General features: G+C 40.0%; 1 protein-coding gene across 4 annotated transcripts in view; it reads left to right on the top strand.

Moving 5' to 3' along the window:
* brp (ELKS/RAB6-interacting/CAST family member bruchpilot) overlaps positions 1-14,131 on the top strand; it is a 53,927-nt gene that overhangs the window by 18,443 nt on the left and 21,353 nt on the right. For 2 of the 4 annotated variants that reach the window (XR_013062716.1, XM_034317440.2), the window contains exons 3-5: positions 4,373-4,469; positions 5,717-5,844; positions 12,540-12,728. Coding sequence is in view for 3 of the 4 variants with exons in the window: in XM_034317440.2 (XP_034173331.2) it covers positions 4,373-4,469; positions 5,717-5,844; positions 12,540-12,728 (414 nt within the window). In the remaining variant the exon portion in view is untranslated. The remainder of the gene's footprint in view (positions 1-4,372; positions 4,470-5,716; positions 5,845-12,539; positions 12,729-14,131) is intronic. The other 2 variants (XM_076690053.1, XM_076690054.1) reach the window with 2 other exon arrangements.

The following is a 14,131-nucleotide window of genomic DNA, read 5'->3' as shown; positions in this document are numbered from 1 at the left end:
AGAATGGAGCACCGTTGGCTTTCGTTCAGATTGGAATTCGCGGGATGAATGGCGTTCGCAGCCGGGATCATTATAATCGCGAATAATGGGTATAAAACGCGGGAAATGGGGATGCAGGCGGAGGATCTTCTGGGTCATATCCTAACTGCGAAAACTTCCATCTATTATTCGACCTCGGTTTTTCTGCCGTTTCAAGTCCTTTGTGATCCCGTCTGTATTCGCGATACTTCATTGCTTTGATCTTTCACTCGTTAATTCGTTGCTTAACACATTGCGTACTATGCTCTGCTCGTCCATCGTGCTTCCAGAGCCCGCACATTTTTCACCGCACACAAGGGTCGTATGCGTAATTGTATATAGAAGATAGTGCGGCTAGAGACAGAATTTAGAGTTTATTTATCTTAACCGAAACGCGAAGAGTAAAAATATTTGTTTAGTCTACGACGATATCCAACACAGTTTGAAATTTTTAATTTGGTGCCCTGGGTCCTGTGTACGGGTCTGCAAGGTCGGAAAAATGCACGTATTAATCTCTAAGTAAATTTATTAAAATCTTGCAAGATTTTCGAAGCCTGACACTTGGATATAGGGTAAGGTTGCTCAAGTCGTACCATTTGAATTTTGAATTTAATACGATGACAACTGCGCAAGTACCTTCATTAAAAATTAAAAAAAAAGAAAACCAATAAAACTGACACTAATTGGTTTTGTAATATTTGTGCAGAAGACCGAGAGGAAATGTAAAGCATGGGTGCAATAAAAATGTTTGCACTAACAGAATATGTAACATATGTAAACAGGTTAATAAAGAAACAGGCTTTAATTATTATTGTTGCTTATAGGTGGTACCACTTAGGAAACCAGTTTCCTAAAATCATACAGAGTTTTGAATTTTATTATAATAAATAATATCAATGTTTATTTATTTGATCAATCCTAACATTTATACGACTTGAGCAAACTTACTCTACTAATTATACTTAATTCGTCTACTTATCGATATGCGCCTATAGGAAAACATTAAAACGAGATATCTCGTAATCCGGCTTCAACTTTTCATTTATTTCATACGAGATCTCGTTACCCGTACGGAATCTGTTAAGAAAGCACCGGGGATAGTAATTTCGATAGAAACCAGAGAGGATTTAGCGGAACGATTTCTAATTCCACGATGCGGTTTGACGTTTGTCCCGGAACCGAAATAGACAGCAGGTTTAGGTCTTGTTCGAGGTAAACGACCGATTGTCTGCCAACGGTTCGCGACACTTCCGGAAATCTTGGCAACGTGTATCAGCAGGCCGCAATAACTCCGTTAAGTCTGCCACCAGTGGCGCCGAAAGCGATCTCGTTCCTCCGAATAACGCTGGATCAATAAACTCCGAAGGGAGTACCGTCGCCTGTGTACAACGGGGTGAAATTAGATCGTGTTCTAACTACGTTGATTCTCGTTAATCTCCCGGTTCGCATGGAAATAACAGAGCGGCGAAAAACGCGGAGGAAATGGCTTGATTTTCTTCTGGGAACAGGTTGCTACCTTGTAAACTTGAGTAACTTTTTTAATTACGGAAGTAGTTGATTAAAGCGCTTCTATATGAAAATCGTGCAAGTGTAAAAATGGCCACAGTAGAAGTAGAAGATATTAAAAATTCATTTTTTTCCAGCATTATTAAAATCTCGATGAATCACAGCTCTGAATTTCAAAGCTTTCAAGGATTAGGCCACTCTAGAATTTTAAAAAAATCGAAATTTTTTTTGCTTAAAAGGTGCCTTAATGTCTTAGAAATGATATAGCAAAAGATTATGGGTGGGAAGAATCTCTAAGTACTCGAATTTCGAATTCTGAAACATTTTTCAAACTCGGCGGACTCATAAATCAAACAGATCATCACCAATCGATTTGAACATTTAATAGTATATTCAAAACTAAATTCTCTACCGAACTACATAGGATTTTTTCATTATATTGCATAGTTCTTTTGTTATAAATAATTTTCTGGCGATTTTTTCTTGAAATTTTTGCAAAAATCAATATATCAAAAAAATCCTACGAAGTTCGGTAGCTGTTCTCATATATAATCGAAAATATTTTGATTTTTTATTCTAAGTTAAAAATTGCAAAAGCTGCTGGTCCAGTCGTTTAGCCCTACAAAAAGGAGCCCATATTTTCACTTGAATCACTATACAAAAATTAATTTTTAAAGTTTATAAAGGCATGCTTACAGAATTAGGATTTATTCCATCATTTAAAAAAAAAAAATTCCCAAAATATGCCTATTTTTTCTTCCTCTAGGGTGGCATATCCCCTTAAGAAATCATTTGAATATAAATTTTTCAACAAATTTTCTTCTCTCGTGTAACAGTTACGAGTTACGAATCGATCGGTTTCTTATCAAAAGCCGCGTATCGATCGTCCCTTCTAAAAATACCGTTACCGCGATTATTAAACACGCTCGAGGGATAAGTTCAAGAACCGAATCGCGGTCTCAGCGATCGAAAATTTCGCGGATCCGAACTGGTTTCCGCATCATCGGCGAAATCGTCTCGCGGACAGGTGAAAACGCGCAACACACTCGAAGCAACTGGTCGCCTTTGGCCAGTGGCCAAATTATGCAGCCGCTTTTTGGCCCCGTACCGTTGGCCTTTATTATCGAATCGTTGCAGGGTCCATCGACACCGGCTCACCTTTCGCTCTTTTTCGCGTGACGAACCGCCATCTACATTTCCTTCCAAACATAGAAATCTACCATCTATTACGAAATTTCGTTAGACGAAAGGAGAATATTTGTGCGATTCCGTTTTAGAAAATTGAAGAAAGTATACGCGAATCGTGAGATCTTCCATTCACATCCCGAGGCTATTTTCGATGCAGCCTTCGTTTATTGAACTTACGGCATTGAACATCAGGCGTGGTGCATTTATTTTCAGCCGAGCGTTTACGAGAAAGCGAATGCTCCGCCGCTGAAAACCTTCGTTCGATTCGAAATTGTTTTCCATCGAAGAAAAGAAAAATAATCAGAGGCAGCAGAAGCCCAATTGTTTATTGATTGTGGATTTCAGGTACGCGGCTTAAGAAAATGCTTTTATTACTTTGCGATCATCATCGAGTATCTCGAAATAGATTTTGTTGAAAGCATCCCGAGAAAGACACTTTCCATTGATCGTGTCAATTAGAAAAGGACGAAGGTAGACTAACGGCTGTCTAATTCCAGCCTAATTGCGTTTCTGTCGTCAAAGAGGCGGTCTAAGTTCGTTATATAGGCGTCAAGAAGCAGCACTATCTCTACCGGCGACGTAATACTAATCGAGCATTTTCCACGAAAACAACCCTCGCTCCATTTTCTTTCTTTCTCCCTGTTCCTGTCTAATAGAGGAGAAAATTATTAATTAGGGAAATATTAATGGAACTTTGATTTCCATTAATAAATTCCCATTTATTTAGCTTCCATTACTCCTAATTTTGTTTTACATTTTCATTAATTAATCATGTTTCGTTTAATTCAGGATTAAGTGACTTTTCAATGAATTTAATAATTAGCAGTAAAGGACCAAGAAAGCGACCTCGAAAGTTGAAATGAAATTTTTCAATTATCCGGTATAAAAATAGAGGAGAAAATTCTTAATTAGGGAAATATTAAGGGAACTTTGATTTCCATTAATAAATTCCCATTTATTTTAGCTTCCATTATTCCTAATTTTGTTTTACATTTTCATTAATTAATCATGTTTCGTTTAATTCAGGATTAAGTGACTTTTCAAGGAATCTAATAATTAGCAGTAGAAGACCAAGAAGGCAACCTCGAAAGTTGAAATGAAATTTTTCAATTATCCGGTATAAAAATAGAGGAGAAAATTCTTAATTAGGGAAATATTAAGGGAACTTTGATTTCCATTAATAAATTCCCATTTATTTTAGCTTCCATTATTCCTAATTTTGTTTTACATTTTCATTAATTAATCATGTTTCGTTTAATTCAGGATTAAGTGACTTTTCAAGGAATCTAATAATTAGCAGTAGAAGACCAAGAAGGCAACCTCGAAAGTTGAAATGAAATTTTTCAATTATCCGGTATAAAAATAGAGGAGAAAATTCTTAATTAGGGAAATATTAAGGGAACTTTGATTTCCATTAATAAATTCCCATTTATTTTAGCTTCCATTACTCCTAATTTTGTTTTACATTTTCATTAATTAATCATGTTTCGTTTAATTCAGGATTAAATGACTTTTCAATGAATTTAATAATTAGCAGTAAAGGACCAAGGAGGCGACCTCGAAAGTTGAAATGAAATTTTTCAATTATCCGGTATAAAGTTTGCTCGCAGAACTTCCTTACAGCAAGAATTAACCAAGATGCAATTCCTTTTCATTGCAGGAGCTGGAATTGAGAATAGAAACGCAAAAGCAGACGTTGCAAGCTCGTGATGAAAGCATCAAGAAGCTCCTCGAGATGCTCCAAAACAAGGGGATGGGTGAGGCATTCCATTAAAATTTCTATCCTCCCACTCGAACGCTGTCATTTTACTGACTAACGTGTCATTTAATAGTGTCTATAAAAAGAAACAAAAAAAAAAAAATATACCAGAGCTGAAGTGAACGTATCAAAATCAAAGTAGCCTCAACATTTAAATTACTATAATTTAATCATTCATAAAATTAGACGTTCGTACTAAAATTACTTGAAGACCATTTTTATTTTAATTTTTAATTCATGAAAGATTTTATTCGTTTCAGCTCTGAATCATTGAAACTCATTCACTGAAACATTTCATCTTTTAGCAAAAGAAAATTCGTTCTCTCCTCTACTCACTCTTCGATATTTCATTCTGCAAAATATTTCTTAGTGGATTTGGTGTTATGATAGATAACATTCTAGCAAAAAAGTTTGATTAGCCACATGTTCTATCAAAGTTTTATCCAGTTAATCCTTAGAGATCACGACTAGTTCAGCATACAGCGACTTGGCCATTTTTTCCAACGGCGATAATCATTTTATACAGCGCACGTTCTTCGGTTGTTTTCTTTTTTAAACGATAATTTAATACGTATTCTATAGACCACGAAGAAAGAAGCAAACAGTTTCGTCGAAATGAGTGGACAAAACGTTTTCCAAAGGAAATGATATTTTAATTTAATGCAAAACTAAAATCTGAATAATTTTTTTCAAGCAGATTTTCATGAGAATTCTTAATTTAAAGAAAAGCACAGTTATAGGTAGGCTTCAGAAGAGGGTGCGAATAAAACAGAAAAACGCGATTATTATTAGCCACCTGCAAGTTTTTTCTGGTGATAGTTTCGACAAGGGAAAGTTCGATTTTCGAAAATTTTCAAGTGAATTCCAACAAGAATTAGATTAATCATATTCAGAATCTTCGTAACTCTTCGTTTTATCGATCTTCACGTTTGATTCTATGACGGTAATCTATCAATCTCCTAACGGTAGACGTTGCTCCAATTTTCCGTGATATCGTTGCCAAGAATGGCATTGTTTCTACCAGCAGATAAATCCAGGGCAGATCGAACGTTTTAACAAAAAAAGCTGCAACCATGGAAGAAAAGCCCACCCAAAAAAAAGAATCTTCTCTCGACATGTTCATCCTTCAGCTTCATCAATAAAAAAAAAAAAGTCTTCCAATAATCATACGTCATCCTACACGAAATCGACGAGAACCAAGTATCAAGAGAAATAAAAAAATTGATATTAAATCGTAAAACGCAGACAGAGACCGTACGAAAATCTGGACACCGAGCAGACCTCCCAAGAGCTTCTCGTTGCTTTCTGCTGTTCCAGGAAAAGAGGAGGAAAGGATCATGTTCCAGCAGATGCAGTCGATGGCCCAGAAGCAGGTCCTTAAGCTATTTCTACCCATGTCGGCATATTAATCATTTACATATTAATTATTACTATTCTTATTCTCTCTCTTTCTCTCTCTATATATATCTGTATCACTATCGACGGTTATCGTCATGTTCATCAAAGTATATATGTACATATCATATATATATATACATCGTTTTGTCTATCAGAGACAACGTACAAGCGTCGAAAGAGTGATGCGTGCACGCGAGTACGAAGAAATTACACGCGTGCACGCAACAGACGCGTGTACCCCATGCGTGTACGTAGCTTGCGCTGAAAGTTTTGAAAATTCATTGATACAGTCGGAGAAATTGAGATTCTTCTCTTTTATTCAAATTCATTTATTTATCAGTGGTATTGGAAAAATTAAAAAAAAATCAGCGAGAGGAGTTTAGCTTTGTTCTCAAAACTATCAGAGCGAGTCAGATGCACCACGGGATCGACATCTGTTTCTCGATCGCTGCCCACTGTTGTTACGTAGCTGCTTGCAAGTAGAGACTGTTATTTATTGCTCTGCCAGTGGCTTCAGTCATATATTTTGCCCGCCCCCCGCGTCATTTCACGCTTCAGCCCCAGAATCCTCTCGCGTAACTTCTTATAGCCGCGTCGCGTAATTCTCTGGTTGAAGGTATCAAACGGGTACAACGACGCGTTGGAAATGGTTTGTTAAGTTCAAGGAAATAAACGCGAGAACGTGGTACCGTCCAACGAAGACGATGCTACGTTTTCCCGTCGATTTTATTGAAGCTGATTGCTGCTACCGAGAGGGCGCGAGTAAAAATGAACTCGGATAAAGAAGTAAACTCGCGTTACGTTTGAGATAGCGAATGGAATGCGACGTTAGCTGCCGTATAAGGGTAGCGGGTCGAACTTCCTGTCTCTCGTGTCGGTGATTTTTCTCGTGAAACGAAGGAGACATCTTCCGATCCTACCCGCATAGCCCGTTTTTCCGTTCGAATTTCGCAACGGACCACGTTCAAACACGAACAACACGTGTTCCAGAGGAATACAGACACACGCATACACACGGTTCCATGTCTCTTTTAGGCACGTGTAACACGCCTAATGCACACGTACTCCTGTCTGCCAAATCGCACGATCACACACGTGCTCGTGCACCCTCGTTGATCGTTCACACGCGTCCTTCTTGTCGCGAGAAACGTTCAAAAGCTCCACCAATACTAGAGTCGCCCCGAAGGGTGAAGGAAGTTGTAACCTTTGGTGGGAAATGAATTATGAATTAAGAATTAAGAATTAAGAATTAAGCTCCACCAATATTTCCCTTAATTTTGATATCAGTGAAAAATCGGTAACTCGCTTCATTACAGGCAAGTGCTTAATAAAAAAAGAAATGCAACTTTTGTCTGATGAAAATATTGTTAACGGAGTAAAATCAATCATCGGTCCTGCGAACCGTGCGTTTTCCAACGTCGATCGTTTCACTCATGCGCAAAGAATCTTGTCATTCGGTCGGCTGATAAAACAGTTAAAAAAAGAAGAATTGACGAAACGTCGCATGAAAATTCTTTTTTAGAGAAATTTGATTGGCACGCAATTATTTTCAAGAGCTTTTGGACGTTTTCCATCGGTGTGTAACAGCCACGCTTTGTTATCGTAGCGTTACACTCTTTCTGCTATCACAATCACCTAGCAAATATCTGTAATCGTCATTGTCGTTATTATTTATTCACCACGAGCACCGCCGTCACCATACCCCCTCACGTACATTCGTGTTAGAAACAGCCATATAGTGGTCCCCAGTATCGTTCACTTGCGTAGCTTTATCCCCCGTGTGCGCTGATCTTGGATGCGAACTCACCCTGGTATAAGAAATTATTTATCGTGGAAAATTTCAATATTATTCCGAGAGTGAAATTTTGGCATCGAAAGTAAAATAAATCGCTTGAAAATTCGAAAACAAGTAGTGCGAGTCAATAATTTTGCAGGCATATGTTCCCTGAGTCAGGTAACATATCCACAGGGATGTACGGCCCGACTATTCGGATCAGTTCGGAAAAAATCGGGCGCGCTCGGGCCGGCGTCCGATACACGCGTGCAGTCGGCTAGCCCGACTATTTCGGGTTCGGTCGGGTACAGTCGGGCTGATACGGACGAGCTCCCGCGGGCCGCGGCCCGCGACCCAACTTCCATGTGCTTGTTAATACTTGCAATAAGCATGTGCAAAAACTGTTTTATGCGGAATTTTGGAATAAGATAATTTTTATGTGGAAAAATAATACTTGTAACGAATTGATTTGAAATGAATTCATTTTATACAAAATAGATTTTGAACATGCTTATTGCAAGCAGTAACAAGTACACGAGAGTTGGGTCGCGGGCCGCGGGCCGCGGGAGCTCGTCCGAGTCAGCCCGACTGTACCCGACCGAACCCGAAGTAGTCGGGCTAGTCAACTGCACGCGTGTATCGGACGCCGGCCCGAGCGCGCCCGATATTTTCCGAGCCCGCCCGAGCCCGTAATAATCAGGTACCTGCACATCTCTATACCTAACTCTTTGCATATTGCACTTGCAATAATCTTGTTATGCATTTACAAACCTTGTTACTTTAAAGGGTACTAGAAAAAGCAGCTTCATTTCGTCGAATTAAAAGATTTGTACAGGGTGCAAAGGGTTAACGAAGCGTCCTACATTCAGAGCGGTAGCAAGGGAATCAGTGAGATAAACTAAAGAACGGCGAGGAAGTCAGTAAAACAGGTCCATTAGTATTCAGAGCGAAGCGGCAGTAGAATAGATACGGCTTAAGTCAGACATGCTTAGCTTTCAACGCACCTGCAAACGTCTGAACGAAACAGATCCACCGGGGAAAAAAGTAGTTCAAGCACGCGCGTCGTTGTTGCAACGATAACGAATTGAAGAATAAAAGAATTTTTCAAGAATCTTTCGAAGGAAATATAGAATATAGGGAAGAAATCCAGGGAGACGTCGCATCCGGTTTCGGCTATCCGGTCTCCTTTGCATCTTCGTGTATGTGCCTGTTTAGTTCTAGGTTTTAGGTGAAGTCCACGTGGCTTGAGTGGCATTCATTAGCAAAGGGAAATTTCAAAAAAAAAAAAGAAAAAAAAAAAAAAGGATACAAGAGATAATCATTCTATCGAGTCATTCGTTCTGAATCAGACAGAGCACGCATCGACCTCAATCGACGTAATCATTGTCATTGTCATCACACTTCTCTTATTCTTTCTTTCTCTCTTTTCTTGCACAGGAAGCGTGCACCGGTCGGTGCACCCTTCCTCATGTCAAACTCGCCGAATCGAGCGAACAGGGCGTCGGATATAACAATGCACCAGCACCAGGCCTGTCTCGTCACCGAAATTTTTCGATCGTCAATTTACCAGCACCTTCCTATTAAACCTGATCAACGTTATCCTATTGATCCTTATCGATCAATGACATACTTCACTTATAGGCACTCCACTTGAAATTTCATGATTCTTGCCTCGCAGTGTTTTTCTTTCTTAAATAATTAATAGCTTTGAAAATAGAATTATTCAAAACAGTAACAATTATTCTAAAAATAAGCATAACGAGTTTTAATTGTAAATAGAATTAAAGGGAACCTCTTTAATGAATCAAGCTCGATAACGAATGATAGTGTCTGGAACGTATCAGGAGTCAACGAAGTATGTCAAACGGTGGTCTGTATCCTCTGACAAAGCATGCGACAGGAATCAGTCTCCTAGAAACCGGATGTACGAGAGCACAGAGTTTCCTATTCCCGAGAGACCTACGATTCTCCACCTGTTTTTTCTATTTTTTCTTTCTGTCTATCTGTCTCTCTGTCTGTCTCTTTCTTGCACCATACGGATCGAACAACGACAATACGAGACGCCGACGACGAGGACTATGGGAAATGGAACGGCTGATCGGGGGAATGTGCAAAGAATACTGTCGGCAAAAAAAAAAAATCACTGAAAATTAATAACAATTGAACGATAGATAATAGAGATAATCGAACGAATGCGATGATAAGTGACGAACGTGATCGTAAAGAAGAAGAGAAAAAGTGCTGCGATTGGAATGCGTGGAATGAGCTGCTTTGAATGTGTAGGTGATAAAAAAAGACGTGTAGCAAACCCCTACACACTGGGAAAAATCACGCCCGCATCCGCCCCTTTCGTCATTCACTCCGTTTAACAACAACCACTACATTCGATCAACCATCATCCACCACCATCATCAACAACATCAAACAACACCGTCAGTATTAAGTCTCCGTGAAAATTAGTGGTCGAAGACATGCACGTGACCTCTTCCACAGATCCAGGCCCTGCAAGGGAGGAGCCAACAGGTACACTGATCACCCATTAATCGCTAACGAAAGCATCACACACACACACGTACACACATGACACTACATCCTCGTGTAGCTTCGCGTCATTTCTCTCGTTGATATTTCTTTAATGATTTGTCTGCATTTCTTTGCGTCAGTCCACTTCAGGAAGAAATTTCGCGAGACCAGGTGATTAGGTCGATGTGAAATTAGCGTAGATTAATTAAATTTGGTCCAATTTAAAATTCTTCTTCGAACTTTTATTTATTCCGAGCCGAATCGATTCTCCCTTGAATTCGGAATAAAAGTCTCGATATCATCCGCAAATACTACAGACGGTTTTCACACTGAAGATTCTCGCTACTTTCGCATCGATCCTCCGGCTCGAAACTCCGTGAAATGGGCTCGAGAAAAACAACAAACGCGTGAAAAGTCTAAGTGAAAAGTCGAGTCAGGAGTTTCACCCCTTTAGCTGAAATCTGTAGCTTCTACGAAACGTTACGTGTCCTCTACCCATTCGAGTGTGGCAAGCCACAGAAACGTGAAATTCTAGTGAAAAGTCGTATGAATTCGTGCGAATATTTCCTGCCTGACAAACTTTTCTAATTAGTCAAAATTAAGGAATAACCGAAACATCGAAGATAATAGAAAATTGTATTTGAGAGAAGCGAACCGACGCATCGATTGCAGATCAAAAGCTTTATTTTAAACGATAGTTGACTCAGTTTTCACATGCGGAAGCTGAAGGACAGGGGACAGCAACGAACCATGCGAGACTTTTGATTCTTCCTGTAAGAAAAACATCACTTTCTTTTGAATGTTGCATTCTCACGTCACCCACGTACGCCGGCTGCTGCGTTTTAAGATGGAACGATCAATCTTTAATACCGTCATTTTGATCAAAGTTTACGCTTCAAATTGATGTATCATAGATGCCATTTCTCGGTACTTTTATTTCACGAAATTGTGTCAGACATTCCAGTTGATATGCAGCAACGCAACAAAAGAGCTATCGTATCGCACAAAAGCAACGTTTTACGTTCTATCATCAAACAATTCAGCCCGTGTACGATCACACTCACTCACACGAATGAATGGCTACTTTTGTACGTGTATATTTTCATACGATACGGAATGTTTGTCCTCCTATCACAAACATTCGCTCACATCACCAATAGACACATCGGTAAATGTCTACAATTAGGTCCCCAAAGAGAAATCAATTGAAAAGAGGTAAATTCTATGTATTTTTGCCCCCCGAATTCAAAACTGTTGATAAAATTTGGGGTCGCTTGTATTTACTAAGATATTATGGTAAATATTGACATAAAATCATTATTTTCAAAAGTTAATGACTTTGTGGGGTAGACAATGCTTTTAAAGCTCGTCACTAACCTACATAGGTTAGGTTAGGTTATCAGAAAAAATATAACCTCACGGCTAAACTTGACCAGTCAACAATAGTCTCCTTGCTCAGTTCTAATACCTGTTCATAGAGTGCGCAGTGCGGAGGACCAGGCCCTCCAAACTCCCGTATTTCATGCTGTAACGAAAATTAGTGTTACGCCTCACTACCAGGATCGCTGGTGTCGCTACAAAGAAATATAAATGATATCGGTGACAATGTGCTGCCACACAAGCACATGGTGCCTATATACGTGTGCATGGTCTTACTTATTCAAAACTTTGTAAAATAAAAAGAAAGGAAAGGAAAAAATTACAACAATTGAAATACGCGGCGACAAATTTCGCGGGAACATGACGTCATGATATCTTTAGTTGTGTGTTAAAATCAGTGATACAAGCTATGCATGTCGAGAAATGACATCAGCGCCCCCTGGTAGTGAGGCGTAAATCTAAAATTTGCATCAAAATCACAAGAGTGGAGTTTGGAGGGCCTGCGGAGGACGCATCATGAGAAAATATCGAATAAAACTGGCAATCGTTGTGATATCAAGATTAGAATTGGTTAACCACGTACCAGTTTTAATACTTCGTTTAAATTCACGCTTTGGGGTTATTCTTTCCAAGGAGACTATTGTTGACTGGTCAAGTTTCTGTCATGAGATAAGTTATATTTTTTCTGATAACCTAACCTAACCTATGCATCTTAAAAAATACAAGCGACCCCGAAATTTTATCAACAGTTTACCTCTTTTCAATTGATTTCTCGTCGGGGCCCTAATTGTAGACATTTACCGACACATCTGTCACTCTATATATAAATATAAGTGCACCATTTGTTTTTCTGTGTAACATTTTACGTAAGTTTCGTATTATTCGTATAGTTCATAAATGATTATTTCTATGTTAATTTGATCATACATCACCGCCTTTGATTTCACTTTATTTAAATATTTGTATACATTACTATCTTCTTGTACGTCTCAGACACGTTCTTGCCCATCACGACTTACCGCTATCATGGCCAATCGTCGTAATCGATGCACGAGCAGCGGGACGGTGCGAAAGTCGTCAAGTCGAGTCAAGGCGAGCCGATCCCAGGCCCAAGGGAGGACTTTGCGACTGTTTGGCACCGACCTGATGCGACATGCGATAATACGACGTCGTTCTCCTCGCGTAATTTATTGTCTTATCCTCTCTACCATTTTTTACCTTTTTTTCTCTATTTTTTTATCCGAGAAGAGTGATCGCGCATCGAGCTAAATTATGCTTCAACGAAGCTCTGCCACTTTAGAGAAAAGTTAAAGACCCTCGATAGACCTTCGAAATCGATCCGAAGGGAAACTAACGTAATCGCTCCGATGAAGTTTAACTTGAGCTTTGAACCCAGCCTTTGGGCAACTTTAACCGAAAGTTAGCGGATAGTATACTAACACACTTTGACGAATTTCGCTATGGCAACAATAGAGCTATAGACGTCGAAATGCGATCACTCTTGGGATATCATCGTACACACATAATAATCGTTCACACTCGCCTGGATGTGTATCCACGAATCGTTTTCCATCAGCCGCAACACACCAATCGCGTCGATCATAGAAGCCAGAAACGCGATTCCCAGCACTGTGATCACCGCACCAAAGCTCCATTCGATTCGTCACCGGAATACAATCGCGTATCATTGTCACAGCACGGTCCTTCGAGCGAGTCGTGGATACGCATTGCTCGCGTTCTCATCTTGTCCATGCGACGTGGCCGCGTTTCGAGAGTGTCCTCTCTCTCTCTCTCTCTCTCTCGTTGGTAGAATTCGTGTTCCTTGTGGATGTGGTAATGACCCTTTCGTTACGAAGAAGGATCGAACAGACTCGATCGGTTGTGTCGCTTCGTTCCCGGCGAATGTTGGACGCGTCGAGACTCGAGACGATCGGCTGAGAGGACACAGGAAGCAGTCAAAAAAAAATATATATATATATATAACGCAAAGGGCAGAGAATAAAGATAAGAAAAAAAGAGTCGTCGAAACGCCGCGCGCAGAAATATGGACAACGATGTCGGCCGTACGTCGCGGTGGGCGAAAGAACTGCGGCGGCGCCCGGCGTCCGCAAGAGGATTACTCGTGGAAAAAAAGAACATTATTCAAGCGTCGAGATTTCGAATCGCGTCCTGTAAAGAAGGCTCGAGAGATTAAAAAACGCAGGAGCCTTCGTTGGTAGAGTGACCTTGCGATCGTGGAGATCGACAAAATCGAGAATGTATATTTGAACGCTGTGGTCCTTGACGATCGTGGATGTCATCGGTGATCGGTGGTGTTCCTGTACCGCCTCATTATATAGAGCAGCGTGATATAATTAAAAATATTTAAGAAATGAGAAAAATAACGAGATCGTTTTGTACGTGGTTGTCGATGATCATTAATTAAGTTTGGCTCAGGAAACGATACAGCCTCTCGTGGGTCATTCGGAGGAGCGCGAAACGATCGGCTGGATGTGTCGAAGGAAGAAGGAAGCTCGGCGGAACGTCGCTTTTCTTTCGTCAACCGGGACCGCTGCCGGTGCCACTTCCGCTTCCTCGAGGCTGTC

The sequence above is a fragment of the Osmia lignaria genome, chromosome 9 (assembly GCF_051020975.1).
Source record: "Osmia lignaria lignaria isolate PbOS001 chromosome 9, iyOsmLign1, whole genome shotgun sequence".
Classification (NCBI taxonomy): Eukaryota; Metazoa; Arthropoda; class Insecta; order Hymenoptera; family Megachilidae; genus Osmia; species Osmia lignaria.
The sequence above is the reverse complement of the archived record's forward strand: the minus strand, read 5'-3'. Positions and strand labels throughout refer to the sequence as shown.